The sequence below is a fragment of the Moschus berezovskii genome, chromosome 3 (assembly GCF_049115385.1).
Source record: "Moschus berezovskii isolate FMDL1 chromosome 3, NW_MosBer_1.0, whole genome shotgun sequence".
Classification (NCBI taxonomy): domain Eukaryota; kingdom Metazoa; phylum Chordata; class Mammalia; order Artiodactyla; family Moschidae; genus Moschus; species Moschus berezovskii.
Window position 1 is genome coordinate 57,268,625 of NC_142462.1, and position 22,194 is coordinate 57,290,818.

Genomic DNA, 22,194 nt, shown 5'->3' on the forward strand with positions numbered 1-22,194 from the left:
GTCCGAACAGAATCGAGGAATTGTAGTCCAAGGTGAGAGATGCAGGGATGTGGCAAATGGAATCCATCTCTGGGGGGATAAGAGCTCCAGACCAGTGTTGAAGAGGGTCCATCATGAGTGAACGAGCTACATTAAACACATAAAGCTGGGGTGGTAAATAGGAAATCCCTGATCAGGTCCAAATTTACAGTGGCACCTAGGAAACAGGGCCAGTGTGAGGCCTAGGATCACAATGTCATGAACAGGGAAGGGCAAAAACCAGGAAGGAAAGAACTGCAGTCAGTAGACAACTACCCTTTCAATTAAATTTTTACATTAAAATTTTTGAATGCAGAAAGAAATATCCTTTCTCTTTCTGCCTTCATGTGTTGAAGAAGGAAAAAGCACATGATATTAACTCTCAGACTTCCCCTGGCATTATTATTTCTGTTTATGTCAGTGTGTTTTTTATCAGGCTTAATCTACCAATACCTCATAAACTACTCCTATCCCCCTTTTTATTTTCCCAAAGAACAAGAGCATGCAGAACTGTTCCCCACACGAAAAAAGTAAAACATTCTCAGTTATGTGCTTAAAAAATACTTCTATTTCTCAAGAGGAAATATTCTTTCTTAAAATGAAAATTGAATTTTGCTTTTATACAGGGTTTTACATTCTCAGTGGATATTATTCCATTTCAATATAACTCCTTGTGTGATAGTGCCAAATCATACAGAGAGAAAGATACTTTACAAAAATGTGAAGAAATAAAAGACTGGACAGAAACTTGGTCATACCATTTTCAGATTGCCACCACTTCTTTTCTCTCTCTGGTTCAAAACTTGTGATTACGTTCTCGATGGTGTGGCTGTTGGGTTGGGTGTGTGGATCATATGGAAATCTGGAATCACAGATGAAGCATTTTTGTTCCCCCTGGAAAACACATCATTAAAATTAAAAATAAATAATCGTCATTACTTATTGTTGACCTGAATTTAAAAACAAGCTGGATGTGCTATATTTGTCATTCAATCTAGCTAAAAATAAAAAGCAGAGGAAATTACAAGACATAAATTTTTCCATCAATAGATGCTTGACTACCAAAACAAACAAAATTAAGATGACTTAGAAATTTTATAAATGTAAACATTTGGGACAAAATTGAAAATTTGTAGAACTAATAATTTTTTTCTCATACAAAGAGCAGAGGGTTTAGAGTTTGTTTTAAACTATAGAAAAATAACTAGGATATACTCTTGAGTTGGAATGACTTCCTTTAGTGAAAAAAAATTAGTAAGAAATTAATGAAACAATTGGCCATTAGTTAATCTGCAACCATCATCCTTTCTCTCTCAGATGTAATTTTTGGCATAAAAGCTTCCAGAGCCAAAACCTTTACTACGCACATGTGGATTTTGTAAGAATTTCATTAAACTCATTACAGAGAGACTCACCCTCTTGTCTTGCAGACTAGGTTTTTGGGAATTGGAACTAATTTTGCTTGGGATGGATTTTAAAAGGTTTTAACAGTCAAGACTGGCCTTTGAGTTTGCATCCACTTGTAGCTGTACTTACTTACAACTCCTGAGGAACTCTCCCAAGATTTCCAAAGGCCTGTCAATGGCCTGCACAGTTGTTCTGGCTAATATCTGTGGGACTCTGGAGGAGCATTTTTGCAAAGCTTCCAGGAAGCAGGAGTGATTTCCTCCATATTGGAAATTGCCCAAAACAGCAAATATGCTGGTAAGGGCCTAGGTAATCTGACCAGTCCCACCTCTTTTGTTAAACAAATGCATGATGATTTTAATGACTATTTCAGCTACAGATTGTCACAGTAAACCAGACTTTCAAAAGAGTGTTATAATCTTTCTATAATCACTGGCAATCATAAGCCCTTATACTTGAAGAAAACCAAAATGCCCTTTAGAAATTAAGGACCAGTAGGAGAATCCCAGGGACAGGGGGCTTCCATCTATGGGGTTACACAGAGTCGGACACGACTGAAGTGACTTAGCAGCAGCAGCAGCACAAGTTAGATCAGTTCTGCATATGGGGAGATTTGCCCCAGATCTGTCCTAATAGAGCAACAGGAGCCCAATGATTCCACCAAAATTTGCCAAGACTTGAAAATATTTCCAATACTATGGAAAATATTGGGGAAAATGTTTAACTTCAGGCAATTTATTTTTTTCTGTAAACATTTTAGAAGTACAGTCTTTGATGGAACTGGCTACAGAGGATGCTTCGTTGTGGCAAATAGATATGAGAGGCCCAACTTGGGTGCCACTCAGAGTCAATGCTGACTTAAACATTTGGAAGAGAATCTTTGCTTGAGAGCTCTTTGCTAGTCGATGGATGAAAAAAAAATGATCCTCCATGCCACATGAATTTTATATAACTAATACTTATAGTTTCACCTGTAATGCTTTGTTAGCTGGAAGATATTTTGGGACTTTTTTCCCCCCAGTTCTAAGATTTTTAAGATTTCTGATTCCCTAGACTGAAGAAGTTCTGGAGTTTGTTTTACTTCTATTTGGTGTAGCTTTGCCATATAGGAATATCAAGTTCTAATTATTTTAACATCAAGTTCAAATAATTAGGCTCATGACAATGTAAGCAGATGCCAATGGTGGAGAGAAAAGATAGGTGATGCCAGTGTTGCAAAGTTTCTAATATTAGAGTTGGGAACCACTGCTTTGTCCAGGGGACCTGGCCTTAGGAAAGCTACTTAAAGGGCCTTCCATCCTACCTGACCTAAAATTGAGCAAAACTTCTACAGTGTCACTTTCTTGCACACGTAGAGAATTTGCTTTCTTATACAAGTATTTCCTAAACTTAGACCAGGGCTAAGTATTCAAGTATTGTCTCCACTTATTTATAATCATCCTCTTTTACTAAAACCAATGCGAACACAAAGCCTTCCCAGAGGCCCAGGAGTTGCCTTACACAAACAATACATGGAAAAACCTGGGTCACTAACATTAGGCTTACATCCAACTTCCTTCCTGCACATCCTCTCAGTTACGGGGTTGACATAATTGCCTCAGGCTTTTGAGCAGGTGTGATACTCAGATGACTTTGGATGCTTGTTTCAGAACCCAGGGAAGAAAAAAAGCAACTGGTCCTTTTATAAAACTGGTCTTCAAGAATAAAAGGTACAAAAAGATGTTCACATTGGGACCTGATGATAGTCTCTAAACAAGACAGTTTCCAAGTGAGACGTTGGCAGACAATCAACTCCAAGTCTACATTCTGTCCATCTCCATCTAAAGTAGGGCAGTAAGAGCCCATGTTCAGCATAATAGCCCTGAACCCTGAGGGATCTTCCATCTTCATCCAACTTATCAATTATTTAATAAGTCCACTCCACTGGAGTCAATTAGAACATATGTTGTATAGTAGTTCCTTCAAAGACTGAACAAAAACTTTTTTTGTTTAATTCGAAAAGTAATAAGAAATAGATGAAGCCCATCTTCCCTATTCCCCAATTAGTGAAGGTTTCCCAGATGTTGAATTGAATCACTTGTGTCTCTGATGTTTGGGAAGGTGGACTGTCTCCTTTTTTCTCCTGTTGTCTGGACGGCCCTAGAGGTACTTGGAAAAATCTATGTTAGTGACGAAATCATGTCCCAGCAAGTAAACAAAGATCCAACCCACCTCGAGGTAACTGAGGATGCAGTATTTCTGGGCTCTGTCCAGTCTACAGGTAGAAGAAGCTGCGAGTTGCCCGCTGCGACCCACCAGGAGATCGCTGGTGGGAGGGTGACAGGCACCTCTGCTGCATTCATCTTGAGCTTCCACGTAACTGAGCAAACCTTGAAAACATGATAGAAATGACACATTAGGCAGTCTAAGGGTGGTAGAAGGCTTAAAGAAGTGACTGGTTACGTGGGAGAGTTAACAGTCCACCTATTTTTAATACTAGTTCTGTGATCATGAAGACCCTAGTGGTGGCTACTGTTGGCACTTGCAGCCTGATGGAAATCTCTTAGCCTAGGAGGTTATGGCATCTGTGCTCATGTCCCCGCCTGGACCAGCTGAAACCAGTGACTTATGGATGTAAGTTTCTCAGCCATTGCCTCAGGCTGGGATCCACTCTGTGATGCAGTTTATGCTCAAAGTCTCTTCTAGGAGGAGGTTGAAGCTGGACTCCTGCTGGGACCCCATTCTGGCTCCACTGTTCTCACCCTCTCCCTCTTTGGAGAGCTTCCTCAATAAATTACTTGCACATAAATCCTTGTCTCAGGCTCTGCTTCTAGGAAACCTGACCTTAAACAACCTCCATTCACTGGAAATTCTCTATGTGTCATTTTAGGGCAAATAACAAAGACAAACACACAGACATGAGGAAGGAGAGTCCTAATCCTGCCTCTTATATCTGTCGTTCCAACCTGGAGGAAAATCAACCGGAGAAATTAAGATATCCTTGGGAAATAACTTTCTCTTAAAATATGTAAATTCAGTTGAGTGCTGAATTCAGACACACCATGGAACAGATCATGTTTCTTTGGGATAAAAGGTGGCACAGATGGAATTCCAGACTGCATAGTACACGTAGCCCTTGGTACCTGCCATCCAACAGATCTGTCATGAAGGGTTCAGTCACAGAGCATTAAAGGGCAGCTCTATCTTAATTGTCACAATTCTCTACTTTTCATGAGAAACCTCTGAGATAATATCCTTAAATGTTGGTTTAAAAATGATTTTTAAAGTTCTGTTTGTCTTAAAATGTTAAATTCTGAATTAATATAACTTAAATCACTATATGTGAACACAGGGTGGGTAATCCACACTATTTCTTGCCTGCACAGCTTGTCTGCTTTATTCCTTAACATTAAAGTTACACACTTATAACCCATAACATATTAGTAGATTTTGTTTACTGTTGGACTGAATAAAAGAAAGCAAAAATCTTACTGGGAATAAGGTCTAAACTGAACACACACTAAAGCTAAATACATTGTGCTAAAGCTATAATGTGAGTCCTCTATTTTATTGATAGCTATTTATAGAAATCTGTTCTGTTCTGTTCTGTCGCTCAGTCGTGTCCGACTCTTTGCGACCCCGTGGACTGTAGCCTACCAGGCTTCTCCATCCATGGGATTCTCCAGGCAAGAATACTGGAGTGGGTTACCATTTCCTTCTCCAGGGGATCTTCCCGACCCAGGGATCGAACCCGGGTCTCCTGCATTGGAGGCAGACGTATTAACCTCTGAGCCACCAGGGAAGCCCATTTATAGAAATAGTTACACTTTTTTTATTTTCTTTTCTGGGCTTCCCTTGTGGCTCAGCTGGTAAAGAATCTTCCTGCAATGTGGAGGACCTGGGTTCGATCCCTGGGTTGGGAAGATCCCCTGGAGAGGGGAAAGGCTACCCACTCCAGTATTCTGGCCTGGAGAATTCCATGAACTGTAGAGTCCATGGGGTCGCAAAGAGTCAGACATGACTGAGAAACTTTCACTTTCATACTTTTTTTAAAAGCATATTTGAACAGGACAGTATTTTTTTAAAATTCAATTAAATGGTTAGAATTCTTTTTTTGCTTCTTAAGGCCAAAATCTAGGAACTAGTTTTCTCTTGCTTGCAACTCAAACTGCAGACATGATAATTTTGCAGAAATAAAACAGCCTCTGGATTGAAAGACAAAGGACCCAGAAGAGCTAATACAATTTTTAAAATATTTCTACTTGATATTATAAGGTTTACTGTGTATCCACAGTAAGCAAGAAAATGTAATATTGGTGGAGAGACAGACCCATAGATTAATAGAATAGAGACCTTGGAAATAGACATACACAAATACGATCAACTGATTTTTGAGGTTCAAAGGTGGATGAAGGACAGTCTTTCAATAAGCAGTGCTGAAGCAGTTGGACATCCAGAGGCAAAAAAATGAACTATAACCAAAACCTCACACTGTATACAAATATTAACAAAAATGGATCATGGACTTAAAAAGTAAAATACAAAACTCCTACAAACACATAGAAGATTGGGCAATTTAGGGCTAGGCAAAGCATTTTTAGAATTGACAATAAGAGCATGATTCATAAAAGGAAAACTGGTAAACTGGAACCTCATCAAAATTAAAAACTTTATGAAGAGGTAAAAAAGCAAGGAGAATACAATTACCAATCACATATCTGACAAACCTCTTGACCTAGAATATATAGTGTTAGTTGCTCAGTCATGTCCAACTCTTTGCAACGCCATGGACTGTAGCCCGCCAAGTTCGTCAGGCTCCTCTGCCCATGGGATTTTCCAGGCAAGAATACTGGAGTGGGTTGCCATTTCCTTCTCCAGAGAATCTATAAAGAGCTCTCAAAACTCAACATTAAAAAAACCAATCCAATTGGAAAATGGCAAGCATCATGAATAGACATTTCACTGAAGGAAATACATAATGGCAAATAAGCACCTGAGAAGATGTTCAGCATCATCAGTCACTAGGGAGATGCAAATCAAAATCACAATAGTACTGCATATCCATCGGAATAGCTAAAAAAAACAAACAAACAAAAACTGGTAACTCCAGCTGCTAGAGAGGATGTGGGAAAACTGGATTACTTATGCACTGCTGGTAGGAATATAAAATGGAACAGTCACTCTGGGGAAAAGTATGGTAGTTTCTTATAAACCTAAGCATGTGCTTATCATACAATCCAGCACTTACACTCTTAGGTAATCATCCCAGAAAAATTAAAACGTCTATTCATACAAAAAACTGTACAGCATCTTTATAATAGCCCCAAACTGGAAAGAACCCAGATGTCTTTCAATGGGTAAATGGTTAAGGCTTCCCTGATGGCTCAGATGGTGAAGAATCTGCCTGCAATGCAGGTGACCCATGTTCGATTCCTGAGTTGGGAAGATCTGCTGGAGAAGGAAATGGAAACCCACTCCAGTATTCTTGCCTGGAGAATCTCATGACGGAGGAGCCTGGTGGGTTACAGTCTATGGGGTCACAAAGAGTTGGACACGACTGAGAGACTCTCACTCACTAAGTGCAGTCTGTCCATACCACGGGATGGTGCTGGGCAGTAAAAAAGGAAGGAATCATTGATTCATACAACACTGTGGATGAATCTCCAAGGAATTACAGTGAGTAAACAACGCCCCTCTCAAAAGGTATGTACTGCATATTTCCATTTCTTTCATGACGAAATTATAGAGATGGGTAACAGATTCATGGTGGTCAGGGGTGACAGAGGCAGGGAGGAAGGCAGCGGCATGTGGATGTAAAAGGGTATTACTAGGGAATATTTGAGTTTGAGAGAGCTCCGGGAGTTGGTGATGGACAGGGAAGCTGGCATGCTGCAGTCCATGGGGTCACAAAGAGTCGGACACGACTGAGTGGCTGAACTGACTGGGGGAATCCCTGAAGTGATAGAACTGTTCTCTATCTTAACTGTGGTGACGGGCTCATGAATCTAGACTTTTGATAAAATTGCATAGAAATAAATATACAGGCACAATCACACATACATGAAAGCGAACATGTAAACCTGGGGGACTCTAAACAAGGTTAATGGACTATTTCAGTGTCAGTTTCTTGGTTGTATATTGTACTATAGTTACTCAAAGTGCTATCATTTGTAGAAACTGGGTAAAATGGGATCTCTCTGTATTATTTCTTACAACTGCATGAGAATCTGCAATTATCTCAATGCAAAAAAATTTTTAAAAACCAAACAATTCTCTCTCTTCTCAAAAATCATCCGCATCAGCCTCTGGATGGTGAATCATGTAAATCCCACACTCTAAAATGATACACACAGAATGGGTTCCAGCTGTTCCTATATATTATTCCTTTGAGACAAGAGAATTTATGCCAGATCCTGTTTTAAGCAGACAGAGGTGGGAGGGATGAGCCTAAAGGGAAAAATAATCATTATATTGTGGAATAAGTTTGCTTTCTCCTCAGCTTTTTTGATGGTAAAAATAAGAATTTTTCTTCATGGACTTGTTTTGCATTTAATGGATTACTTTCCTTCAACTTGCCCTCCAAAATTACAGGCTATTGAAAAACACTCTTTCTCCTGTGTACACATTTCCCACATCTATTCTGTTCATCTGATGATTTTGTGATTATTATCAGGCATTAAACATATGTAGATCATGGTTCTACAGCTAAGAATATGATCCATAATGTCTCTTTCCCCATAGGTTACCAAACGTCACTTTTGGGAATTTTCCATCTCCTTGTAAACTACAACAAAGCATGACATTTCTTTCTCTTTGAGATATGGTAAGTTCCCCTCATATACTTTAAAAATTTTATTGTATAATGAATGATTCTAGCTTGGTTAACATGGATTTTCTCTTTTTATTCACCCAACAATCCAAACCCAAAGTTCCTTTTATTTCCTAGAATTGGCATCAAGGATAAACACCTAATCTGAAGTTCAGACTCAACAGACAGAGACTTTTTCAGAAAGGTCAGGTATAAAATCTCCACTAGTGCTACACATGGACTAGCTCAGATTTCCCTCCCAGGGATTTATTCTTTTAGACAAGTTTCATCCTGAATTATTTCACTGGAGTTGTTACCTGAGAGATTAAACATGTTTTTATAACCTGACTTGGCCAAACTTGTTTTAATCAGGTATGTACTTTTCAGAAATAAAAAGTATTCCAAGACTTTGGGAAATGGAACTATTATTCGTGTAATATTCTACAGTCAAATATGAACTTTTGATCTAAAATACTTGGCAGAAAGAGGCTAGAAACATTAAGTAGTTAAAGTTTCATGCCTGAACATAGATAGACTCAGAAATATCCTTCCTGGATTAAAGCTTTCAACTGCCAAGTTATTACATGAGCATTAGGTTGGAAATGATTCAGAGAAAAATAATGTTTCAGTCTTCAGAAAAGCAATGTATTGCTCAAAAATTACATACAACTTGAGGACAGGATCTTATTAAAAATGAATTTAGGAAAGCTGGTGATTTAAAGTAAATATACAGTAAATTTTCTGTAAAGTCAAGGGTCATTTTATAGATATAACCATTACTATATGAACTTGGTAACTCTGTACATTGTTACAATTTTCTTAAACACATGCAATGTTTTCATCTACTTTAGAATTCATTTCAGAGTTCAGAAGCTATAAACATACACATTCGTTCATGTACTCACATACATTACTATGAGTGAGAAAACTTGCAAAGGATGCAGACTGGAGATGTTCACTTTGTAAACAGTTCCCCAAACCTGGGACCAATTTTCTGATTCTTTCTCTTTATCTTCTTTTGCCAGAATGCATGACAGGTGGTTTAAATAGGCTTAGGTATTTATATAAATGCCTGTGGTTGAACTATGGGCTTCCCAGGTGGCTCAGTGGTAAAGAATCCACCGGCCAACGCAGGAGATGCACAAGACAAGAGTTCAGTCCCTGGGTTGGGAAGATCCCCTGGAGGAAGGCTGAGTGGAGGTTGGGGGAGAGGAAGCCTCTCTGAGATGCTGTGGGGAGGTTTAGAACTTTGGCAAGGTGTAAGTTACCCTATGGAGGGTCTGGGAGAAGATGCTGTGACTGGTTGCTTCTGGTTTTGAATACTGGTTTAATCCCTAAGAGAACAACCAAAGCAGATGTAGATGGGGACTTCCCTGGTGGTCCAGTGGTTGGGACTCTGTGCTTAGTCTCCTGACCAAGGTGTGGGTTCAATCTCTGGTCAGGAGACTAACAATCCTGCATGCCCACGGAGTGGCCAATAAAACCCCACCCACCTCAAACAACAAAGAAAACAGAACAACAATAAAACAGATGTAGCTGAAACCAACTCTTCTCGGCCTCTGTGAGGCCAGACGTAACCTTCTTAATCCTGAGGGGGTGCAGACCAGTTAACCTCCTCTTCCACTGGTTGGTGGCTCATCTCTGAGGCAGAAAACTTTCTACAGAGAACAAATGAACATTTACCATCTACAGCTGTTCTTTCCTTCATGACCAGTCAAGCCAACTGAAAATTTGTCTCAGCGTTTGGGAATTGTATGGAGAAGGAAATGGCAACCCACTCCAGTGTTCTTGCCAGGAGAATTCCATGGACAGAGGAGACTGGCAGGTTACAGTCCATGGGGTTGCAAAGAGTCAGACAAGATTGAGCGACTGTCATTCACTCACTTGGGAATTGTAAAATTAAAAGAGATTCTTTGAGTCTGCTGCTATGAAGAAATTCAGCATGAATCTTTGAAGATTCTAAGCAATTTAGATGGTACTCATCCAAAGCAGGGCTGTTACAGACACAAAAAGTTCAGGATCAAAAAGAGTAATTGTTGGAAACCTCTTCTCTATGACTAATGTAAATGATTCTCAGCTTATTAAAGACTGCTCAGTCATGGAGAATTTGGCCTTTTAACTCAGAGTTGCTACTTACTCAGAAGAGAGAATTTTGCCTATAAATTTTTTATGAGATTTCATCACTGGGTTAAGTGCTACATTCAAAGCAGAGCTATTTTTAAAAATTAAAATGCATTGTATTTGTAAATTAAGAATCTGAAAGTATTTTGCTCTTTTAGTGTCTTTATCTGCTGACGTGAATACTCCATTAAAGACTGACAGAAATAGCTATGTGTGGATACCAGCCATGTTTGAATGAAACTTTCTGGTTGCTTGACACAATTATACAACAGAAGAGTCATGAGAATATCTGTTAGTACATAAAAAAGGGGTGGATATGTTTAAAACCTATTTCCAGTAAATATTTTAGAACAATTCAAACAGAAAATGGATTTTGACATTACTCACCAAGTTGCAAAAGAAAGGTCAGTTGAAATTGCATTCTTTTGTCAGGAAAAAATTATATTCAATTCTGCTAGGTTTAGGGAAAAAAAAAAGGAAAGTCAGTAATTGATAGAATCAAAAATTGTCATCAATTTTAAGTGACTTGAAAATTTGTTTGATGGTCTTTCTTTGGGTACTTATCCTTTAGTCTTCTTTTTCTCTCCTTTTAAAAACATAAGTGAATAGTTAATTTACAATGTTGCATTAGTTTCAAGTGTATCTGATGGTTCTTTGAGACACATAAATACCCACAGTGCCCAACTCCTTAAATAATAAGTGTATACACTTTTTTGCAAATATTTGTTTTCTAGTTTTTGAAGTCACAGAATGTAATCATTAATCTATTTTGTCCATTTTATTTAGAAAAAACTTTAATTATACAATGAACATGTGTACTTACTGTTGAAAAAATAGAAAAATCAGAAGGCAAAATTGAATTGTTACCCATTGAACTACCATCTAGAGAAAAGTAATTAATATCTTGCTCTGGGTTTTTCCATACTTTTTTGCTTGCATATAAATATTTCCCAAAAGTGATACAATACTGCATGCTTGCTTCAATCTATACATCTCAGGCATCTTTCTGTACCAAGAAAAGCATTTTTACATCAGGGATTTTCCACTTACGGAAGGATATCAGGACCACTGAGGGGCTTCCACAAACCCAAGCTGTGTCCCCCTTTGTAGATTCAGCTATGCCCCTCTGGACAGAGGGCCCCCACAAGTCACTGTTGTAAGGGACCCTGACACAGATGGAAGAACCCATGCGCCTCTGTGAGTTGGGAAGAGAGGAAGTGAAATGCTCCCCTGTACCAGTATTTTAAATGACTGGATGGTATACTCCTGAATGCAGGAACCAGAGTTTAACAAATGCTCTACAGGTTGACATGTACTTCCTTTCTTATATTTTCCTGTTACAAATATTTTTGCTAAGTCTTTGTTCATATCCTTAACTATTCCTCAGGATATGAAGTGGAAGCACTGGATCAAAGAGTGTACCTATGCTTGTGTGTAAATGAAATGTTGATGCTACTTTCAACAGCCACATGGAAAGTTTGTCCCAACTTATACTCTCACCAACAGACTATGGGAACAACCACTGGCCTGAATATAGATTTTTAAACCTTGTCAATTTAAAAACCAAAAAATTATACCCCATCATTATTAATGTTTTCGCTAGAAGAGCAGTGAATATAAAATATTTTTCATGTACTTACAGGTGAGAATTTTTTCCATTATGGCTTATTACATGATATTGAATATAGCTTCCCTGTGCTATGAGATTTTTTTTTTTTTCTTTTGACATTCTCTTCTTCAAGGCTTTTCCTGGTGAGTTTTTGGTTTCTCCTGCTAGTCCCACATTTCAATCCCTCTAATCTTTCACTCCCTACCCTGTAGCATCAATACAGCATTTCCTACTTCCTGAACCCTTTTCTCATGCAGATTTCTTTGCTTTGAATGCCACTCACCTGAACTTCAATGCCAAACTCTTTATGAAGTTTTTTTTAGGGTGTTTTGAAATGACTTACTGTAGGCAAATTTCCCATTCTGTCATCCAAGCTCTTTACACGGCTTGGGGTTCATTTTGCATCTTGAATGCTATAATCACTCACTGAGAAGTGAACTCCCTGCTGTATCCTTATTTGAAAATAAGCTCTATCTGCTTTAAAAGTTTGCAATTTTGGACTAATGATCTTACACAAGACCTTGCAAAGTTCTATAGGAGAATCCAGAATGGAGCCTTAGGAAGGTTTATTGCTGCGGGCCACCTGAATCTGGTTTTTTTTTTTGTAGGTGGTACTTTCTTATTGTTTTTTTTTTTCTCATTTAGGGCTGGTCAGTTACCCAGCTATACTTTTGAAAACATGAAATTCCCAAATCTGATGTCCTCCTGGACTCAGGACTCCAGCCTACCTGACTCTTTCATTCTAGATATGCACAAACATTAAGAGTGATTATCCTTTCAATAGGAATGGGCAATATAAATAAAGTTTGAAAATATTATTCTCTATAATCAAATAAATCAAATTCAGTGAGACAATAATTTTCGTGCCTACTATTCAGGGCTTGAAATATTCTAGGCTGAGTGGATGAAGGTAATTAAAGTGCTGCATAGGACATATAATGGCATACCTGTTTCTCCCCTGTGGGAATCCATTCACAGAGCAGATTCCAAGCTGAAAGACTGCTTCCAACTACACACCATGGACTAAAATTTCCCTCTGCAAAGATGGGAGGGATGCAGACTGCAGAACTCTAAGGACTCAGATTTAGAGAGAAAGGAGGCAGAACTGCATTGCTGATGGCAGGAGGAAAAGAACACATGAAATACCTTTTGCAGAGCATCTGAAGGGAACAGAGCTTCCTCTGTGATGTAAATGAACCTCTGGGAATTTTCTCAGTCGAAGAGTTATTATTAAGTATTAATAAAGCCATGATAGGAAGAAGTGAACTTCCCAGCTTAAATCAGTTGGTTCAAGAGTGACTTGCTGCAAAGAAGAGGAGGAGGAGTAGAAGCAGATCCAGACTGGATCAGAATAGATACCCTTCTCTTATCAATAATTGCTTATGGATTTTCATCAGTTTCTCAGTGAGGGAGTGAATGACAGAATCACAGAACTTATCTGATTATTGGTAGTAGTGGTAAAGAATCTGTCTGCCGATGGAGGAGATGCAACAGATGTGGGTTTGGTCCTTGGGTCAGGAAGATTCCCCTGGAGAAGGAAATGGCAACCCACTCCAGTATTCTTGCCTGGAAAGTCTCTTGGACAGAGGAGCCTGGTGGGCCACAGTCCATGGGGTCACACAGGGACATGACTGAGCACGTGCGTGCGCACACACACACACACACGTCTGATCATCTCCTGCCTGTTGAATGCCTCCACTTAGAGTAGCAGGTCATAGCCCTGGCTGTACCTTAGAAACACCTGGAGAGATTATTTTTTAATGAGTTCTCTAAAAAATATTTATTTCATGATAAAACACACATAAAACTTACCATTTTAACTATTTTTAAGTATACAGTTCAGTAGTCCTAAGTACACTCACATTGTTACACACCCCATTTCTAAAACTCTTCTCAGCTTATAAAACTGAAACTCTGTACCCATTATCAACCTGCCATTCCCTTATCCCCCAGCCCCATTCTACTTTCTGACTCTATGAAATTGGCTACTCTAGGCATTTCAAGTAAGTACAATCATGTGATAGCTGTCTTTGTGACTCTTATTTCACTTAGTATAATGTCTTCAAGGTGCATCCATGTTCTAGCAGGTGTCAGAATCTCCTTCCTCCTTAAAGCTGAATGATATTTCACTGTTTGTACCTGGGGAGATTTTTTAAAAACAGTCAAGGCTCAGGTTCACCTCAGACCAATTCGATCAGAATGGCTGGGGGTGGGATACAGGCATCAATGTGTTTATGATGCTCCCCAGAGGATTCTATATATGTAGCCAGTGATGAATGCCATCTTGAATGCCATATGGAAATCACTCACTGAGGAGTGTACCCACACTCACTGTGGCATACTTATCTGGAAATAAGCTCTATCTAAACATCTAAAACCAAAACATCTAAAACTCATTAGTTTGTCCCATATACATGCTTGCCTCTTGAATTACATTCTCAGAGAACTGTTAAGCCTGGGGAACTTTAAAAACCCTGCTGCCCATATAGTATTCCATACAAATTAAATCAGAATATCTGATGACACAAATAGATGGAAGATATATTATGTTCTTGATTTGGAAGAATCAATATTGTCAAAATGACTATACTGCCAAAGGAAATCTACAGATTCAATATACTCCCTATCAAATTACCAATGGCATTTTTCACAAAACATTTTAAATCTGTATGGAAACACAAAGACCCCAAATAGCCAAAGCATTCCTGAGAAACGAAAACAGAGCTAGAGAAATCAGACTGACTGACTTCAGACTATACTGCAAAGCTACAGACATCAAAATAGTATTGTATTGGTACAAAAACAGAAATATAGATCAATGGAATAGGATATAAAGCCCAGAAATAAGCCCAGACCCCTACAGTCAATTTATCTGTGACATAGGAAGCAAGAATATACAATGGAGAAAAGACAATATCTTCATTAAGTGGTGCTGGGAAAATTGGACACTTACGTGTAAAAGAATGAAATTAGAACATTCTCTAATACCATACACAAAAATAAATTCAAAATGTTTTAAAGACCTAAACGTAAGGCCAGAACCTGTAAAACTCTTAAAAGAAAACAGGCAGAACATTTTTTGACATAAATTACAGCAAGATCTTTTTTGATCCACATCCTAGAGTAATGAAAATAAAAACAAAAATAAACAAATATGACCTAATCAAATTAAGAAACTTCTGCACAGTGAAGGAAACCATAAACAAAACAAAAAGACAACCCATGGAATGGGAGAAAACATTTGCAAAGGAAGCCACCAACAAGGGATTAACCTCCACAATATACAAACAGCACATGCAGCTGTATATCCAAAAAACCAAAATGACCCAATCAAAAGATGGGCAAAAAATCTAAACAGACATTTCTCCATAGATGACATACAGATAGCCAAAAATCACATGAAAATATGTTCAACCTGATTATTAGAGAAATGCAAATCAAAACTACAGTGAGGTATCACCTCACACCCGTCAGAATGGCCATAATTAAAAAGTCTACAAAGGATAAATGTTGGAGAGGGTATGGAGAAAAGGGAACCCTTCTACACTGTGGAAATGCCAATTGGTGCAGCCATTATGGAGAACTGTATAGAGGTTTCTTTAAAAACTAAAAATTGAATTACAATATGATCCAGCAATCTTACGCCTGGGCATATATCTGGAGAAAACCATAATTAGAAAAGACACATGCACCCCAATGTTCATTGCAGCACTATTTACAATAGGCAATACATGGAAGCCATCTAAATGCCCATTGACGGACGAATGGATACAGATGTGCTTATATATATATATATATATATGTGTATGAGAAAATGTTACTCAATCATAAAAATGAGCACAATGGTGCCATTTGCAGTGACGTGGATAGGCCTAGAGACTGTCATATTGATTGAAGTAAGTCAAAGACAAATATGATATTGCTTGTAGGTAGAATCTTAAAAAAATGGTACAAATGAACTTCCTTACAAAACAGAAAAGTCACAGGTGTAGAAAACAAACTTAGGGTTACTGAGGGGGAAAAGGGGGGTGGAGGATTGACATATGCTCACTCAGTTCAGTTCAGTCGCTCAGTCGTGTCCGACTCTTATGCTCACTGCTATATATAAAATACATAACGAATTAGAGTACTGTACAGCACAGGGAACTCTACTCAATACTCTGTAATGACCTAGGTGGGAAAAGAATCTAAAAAAAAAAGAGTGGATATATGTATAACTGATTGACTTTGCTATACAGCTGAAACTAACACATTGTAAATCAAGTATACTCCAATAAAAATTAATTAAAAAATAACATTGCAGGACCCAAACAAGAAGTTCAACACCCTTGGGCAGTCACCACCCCCACCCCCTTCCCCCCAACAATCTGCCTCTTCCTGCAGCCCCTGGGAACTACTACTCTTTCCGTACATTGGCCTAGTCTGCATACTTCAAATAAATAAAACCATTTGTGGACAATTTGTGGTCCTTTGTGACTGACTTCTTTCAATTAGCATGATATTTCTAAGATTCATCCATGTCATAGCATGAATCAATAATGCACTATTTTTTTATGCTAAGTAATATTCCATTATATGGATATGCCATATTCTATTTATTCATCATTGGGTAGACAGTTGGGTTTTTCTTATTCTTTGGCTATCATGAATAATGCTGCAATTAACATTTATCTACAATTTTGTATGGATGCATGCTTTCATTTCTCTTGGGTAGATACCTAGGAGTGAAAACATTCTGGTTTTTTTTTAATATGATCTTGTCTAAACCTTCCTATTAGATTGTAAACCCTTAAAGGCAAATATTCATCTTTTAGACCCTGGAAGAACCTAGAAAAATAGCAAAAATATTTGCTGACTTGAATTCATGGCAGCTTGCATTTTGGGGTTTAAAATACGTCAGTCTCTGACCTCAGCACTAAGTGACATATGGTATTTCTAGCTTGATTTTTATTTACTGGCTATTCCACTAACTTCAGCTTCTCTGCCTTCACTGGAAGGCCTTGGCTGTGCCCTAGAGGTGCCCCTTAGTCTTGGTTTCAAAATGTTGGTGTAAATTGTCAATCCTGGGTGTTCCCTGGTGCTAAACTTTTTCCTGCCTCTTCCCCCACAGTCTCTTTCTGTGGCTTCAAGTTCCTGATTTTCTCATTTATATATGTAAATATTGTTTTCCAGAGCCCCACGAAGAAACTGGGGCTGTCTTTTAATCTGAGGATTTAAATAATGTAATAGGAAGCACTTGGAGGGTATAGAGGGCTAGAGATGACTACACAGTGCTATGTATTTTTATATCACAGCTGGAAGACAGTCCTTGTCTCCATTTAGAACTGATCTTAGAACTACGCTTTGCGAAACAACCCTGAACCACATCCTGTGAAAGATTTACAGCTTTCAGGTCAGAAGAACTGGCCTGGGGCCCAAAGCATTCACCCTGTGGGTTTCTCCAGGGCCCAGTAGAATGATGGATGGAAAATGGGCTGGGGTTCCCAGCTCCCTTTCCTCTACTGAGATAATGGGAGTGGCCCCAAAGGACTGCCAACATGGGGGTTTAAAATCCTTCAGCTCTCTGAAATCTGTGAGGCAAAGGTGAGTTAGTTCTGGTTAATTCAGGTGACTAAAAATATTCTCCCTGATATGAACCAATAAAATATGATGAAGGGACAGAAATTATCCCAGATTTTCTTACTTCTCTGTGTTACACAGCAAGTAGACCCTGGACTTCCTGTTATCAATTTGATTAACTCCTATTTCCCCCTCACTCAATTCTACCTCCTGGAATTGAGTCTCCTTCCTTCTCAGTGAACATGGATGATGGCCGATTTCTGCAATAACACTGCAATGCTTAAGCCTATAGAAGCTTGCCTCTTCTCACCTGCACAGGGGTTCTCATAGGATTGGTTTCCGTTCCAGACTCCCCCGCAGAGCACATTTTCAAGTGTCTGCAGACGTTTCCCCTGGTCACAGCAGGGGAGGGGGATGCTACTGACATCTAGTGGGTAGAGGCCAGACATGCTGCTAAATGAATATCTGAGAGCGCACAGGGCAGCCCCAGTCCCCCTAGCAAAGAACTATCAGCCTCAACTATCAAGAATACTGAGTTCTGAACCCTTGCAGGTGGCTTCAGTACCTGTAGCTGAGGGCCCACCACCCCACCTTTCCTTCCCTAAGTGATTCAGCCCTAGTCTTACTCCCAGTGTTCTGTTTCCCATTTTAGGTGATTGGCTTCAAACTAGAAGAGTGTTATAGTAAGTTGTGTTTCCCTGATGGTTCAGCGGGTGAAGAATACGCCTGCAATGCAGGAGACACAGGAAACACAGGTTCAACCCCTGGGTCTGGAAGATCCCCTGGAGTAGGAAATGGCGGGAAATCCCACGAACAGAAGAGTCTAGGACAGAGAAGCCGGATGGGCTACAGTCCAAAGAGTCAGATAAAACTGAGAGGCTAATCAGGTATAGTAAGTCCACTAGCTTTTTAGAAGCTCTGTTATTTGCAGTCACTTACCCAGTCATGATAAACCCCTCGGTGTACATAAAGCCCAATTCCAGGTATTGTGGTCATCTCATCCATTCCTTCCTTTATCAAGCTACACATTTAGTTGGTCCTGCTTTTCTGGTTGGTTTACCACATTGACATTTGCAAAGTCTCAGTGGGGCTGCATGAAATTTTTTCTCTTGATAAACTCATTGGTAAGCTTAGTGATCAATGTATTAATCACATAGAAGGGGACAACAGAGACGGTTGGATGGCATCACTGACTCGATGGACATGAGATTGAGCAAGCTCCAGGAGATGGCGATGGATAGGGAAGCCTGGCATGCTGCAGTCCATGGGGACACAAAGAGTCAGACATGACTAAGCGACTGAACTGACTGAACTGAATCAGCAGGAATTAATGTCATATTATTTCTTTTGGGGATGAAAAGCATGTCAATATAGTTACAAAGGAACTGGATGCATTTTGGTAATTATTTCACGAAAGTTGCTAGATTATGCCGGTCTTAAAATGAGGAAGTGCTGTGATAAACAGTAAAATAAATGAAACTGACAATAACTAATTTTCTGGCCTTGCTAACTGGTTTTCATTACTGATTGTATACTAACTTTACCTCATTTCCCTTCAACTTGAAGATTGTGCTCAGGCCTACATCTTGTCTAAGAGTTTCCTCATTTTTGTGTCCAGTTTGGATGAAAATAAATGAAAACACGAGGGGCATGTCATGCCAAAGTGCCCAGCCCCTCAACCACAGTGTGGGCGCAAACTGTATTCGGTAAATAGCCTCTCCATAGATAGTCCTGCCTGCCACTCTTGTTTCTACTACTGTTCCTTTCTTTTGAAAATGGTACAGTAATATCTAACACAGGGGATAATTTTAATAAATTTATAACATTATATACTTCCTTTGTGGCTCAGACAGTAAAGAATCTACATGCAATACAGGAGACCTGGATTCAATCCCAGGGTCAGGTAGATGCCCTGAAGAAGGATGCCCACTCCAGGATTCTTGCCTGGAGAATCCCATGGACAGAGGAGCCTGACGGGCTACAGTCCACGGGGTCTCAGAATCGGACATGACCGAGCAACTGATACTACTACTAAACTTCTTTTTTGACTCACCTGAGTTATTGCATACATTTAAAATCACAATTCTCATAGAAATCTTATGCTTAACTTATTTAACACGTTTTATTTTTCACATTTCATCAGGAATCATGAACTATTTCAACTGTGTCACCTAAATGGCATAAGCAGGAGGAATGCAATGCTCTAAAGGGAACTTTTCTTTCAATGATGGCAGACACCGTGTTTTCCTTAAAAGTTATCATTTATATACACCTAGGATATACTCCATGTTCTTGCCTGGAGAATCCCAGGGATGGCGGAGCCTGGTGGGCTGCTGTCTATGGGTCACACAGAGTCGGACACAACTGAAGCGACTCAGCAGCAGCAGCAGGATATTAACAAAAATATTTTATATTTTGAAGATATGGACAGCTCGATAGAATTTGAGCTTTCTCTAAACTGTCACAAGGTAGATCACCATGATAAAATAAGTGTTCCTCTAATACACAACTTTAAATTGTGCAGCTCAACACTGTGTCATTGGAAGCTTTCTTTAAGCAACAGAAAAGCTCAGGTCATTGGCTGCACCCTTTTCTGAACAATGTATCGACCATCCCACTGGATACTGTATTATGTATACAGGTCTTATGCATAATTTGTTGTTGTTGTTATTGTTACTTAGTCGCTCACCCCTGTCTGACTGTTTGCAACCCCATGGACTATAGCCCGCCAGGCTCCTCTGTCCATGGGATTCTCCAGGAAATCTGGAGTGGGTTGCCATTTCCTCCTCTAACGGATTTTCCCGACCCAAGGATAGAATCTGCGTCTCATGCACTGCAGGCAGAGTCACCTGGGAAGCTGAGCCACCAGGGAAGCCCTATATATAAATGTTATTGTTCTGAAAAAGGAATGATTATTCTCTATGCTGGCCCCCCACCTACCCAACAACTTTTAAATTTGCAGCTGCCTTCACTTAATCAAAAAAATGCCAACTTGCCAGTGAGACCCAAAGTGAGACGTACCTGCATTTCAGAATTCGCGCTGAGAGGCGCAGGCAGCAAACAGGGCGTGTAAAGGCATACCTGAAAGTGAGAGTCAATTTAAGTAGAAAATGCTTTCCCTGAGGCACCAGAGGGAGGAAAAACAGACAAGAGGCATACCGAAACCTGCCAAAAAAGGTGGCTGTGGAGTTACTTGCCTTAGATTCTCTCTCTCTCTCTCACACACCCTGAATACAGAGGGAAAGAGCTTGACTTCAGGGCAAATGTTCTTCACCCTGATTTAGGTGCTAAACTTCAGAAAGCAATGACTAGGAGTTGATAGCAGGGCTACAGGAACAAACTGCAACATTCCTACCAAATCTATAACTAAGTTCTTAGGTTAGGTGTAGCTGTTGTAATATTAAGGAGATAGATTCACAAAGAATCAGAGGCTTACACAAGCTCACTAAAGCAAGTGAGCTCCCATGCCCTCTTGAGAAAAGGAATTGTTTGTTGTGAGGTGGGGTTTGGATGAAAGGTATGAGCCTATTCAAATAATGTTTAATTACTACTTGCAATAATAATGTTTTACCAAGTAAACTCTGAACCTGGAAGAGAGCGGTTGATATGTGCAGATGTTTTGACTATTCACTAAGTAGTACTGTGTTTTGCTTGCACATCCAACTTTGCCTTCAAAAACCGATTCTGGTGGCCTGGAGAAAACAAGCTGTGTCTGATGAAACTTACAAAGAAAGAGCGAGACAGTTCATGGAATATTCTGGCTCCTAGAATGTAAGTAACAAACATCCTTTACAAAAATGACTTTAAGACAAAATTATCTAACCCATCCACTGATTTAGAGTGGCAAATATCAAAAAGAAGAATTGACTCATTCTGAACAAAAAGATTAAATTAAAAATCCAGAAGGCTAGCTCACAAGCTGGGCCATGGCCTCTGCTGTTCTTGCCTATAACTGCTGCCCATGACAAAACGTGTGTTCAACCTCAGGGCACAAAAAGATCAGTTTTTCAGGATCCACTCAGCCTTGAAAGACTTCCCCCATTTTTACCCTTACCCAGAGACTTTGGCAGTACATGCTCTAATACAGAAGTTCTGGAAATGATGCTATTCAGTATCTTCTAGACTGCAAGTGATGGGTTTATGGGCTCCATTATTTAATTGAGTTTGAGTAAATCAACGTCATCAAGCAATGTTTATCTTTTCAGATACCAAATACGTAAAACAGAAAATATTCTCTTCTTCTATCGTCTTCTTGGGCTTCCCTTGTGGCTCAGCTGGTTAAGAATCCACCTGCAATGCGGGAGACTTGGGTTCGATCCCTGGGTTGGGAAGATCCCCTGGAAAAGGGAACAGCTACCCACTCTAGTATCCTGGCCCGGACAATTCCATGGTCTGTATAGTCCACGGGGTCACAAAGAGTTGGACACAACTGAGCGACTTTCACTTTCTTTAATGTTGGTGTTTCTTCTGGCTTTATCATCTGAGAGTCCCCTGTCTCTTCCGATGCGCATTTCCCCAAAAAACTCATTCAGACAGGTTAGTGACTTAATCCACTTCTTTCTCTTCTCTAACCCACCTTCCTCCCTGAGCTTCAGCTCCTTGTTTCTAACCACCTATGGACATCTCTATCTGGATGACTCTCCAGCACCTCAGTCATACGATGTTTACAGGTGAACTCCTGTTTTGTTCAAAC

At 39.5% G+C, this 22,194-nt stretch overlaps 1 protein-coding gene across 1 annotated transcript in view; it reads right to left on the minus strand.

Annotated features, from left to right (window-relative positions):
• LAMB4 (laminin subunit beta 4) overlaps positions 1 to 20,576 on the minus strand; it is a 121,479-nt gene extending 100,903 nt beyond the window's left edge. The window contains 4 exon segments of the mRNA XM_088834345.1: positions 777 to 912; positions 3,637 to 3,794; positions 10,721 to 10,784; positions 20,523 to 20,576. Coding sequence (XP_088690471.1) covers positions 777 to 912; positions 3,637 to 3,794; positions 10,721 to 10,754 — 328 coding nt within the window. The 5' untranslated portion in view covers positions 10,755 to 10,784; positions 20,523 to 20,576.
• Between the last annotated feature and the right edge of the window lie 1,618 nt (positions 20,577 to 22,194).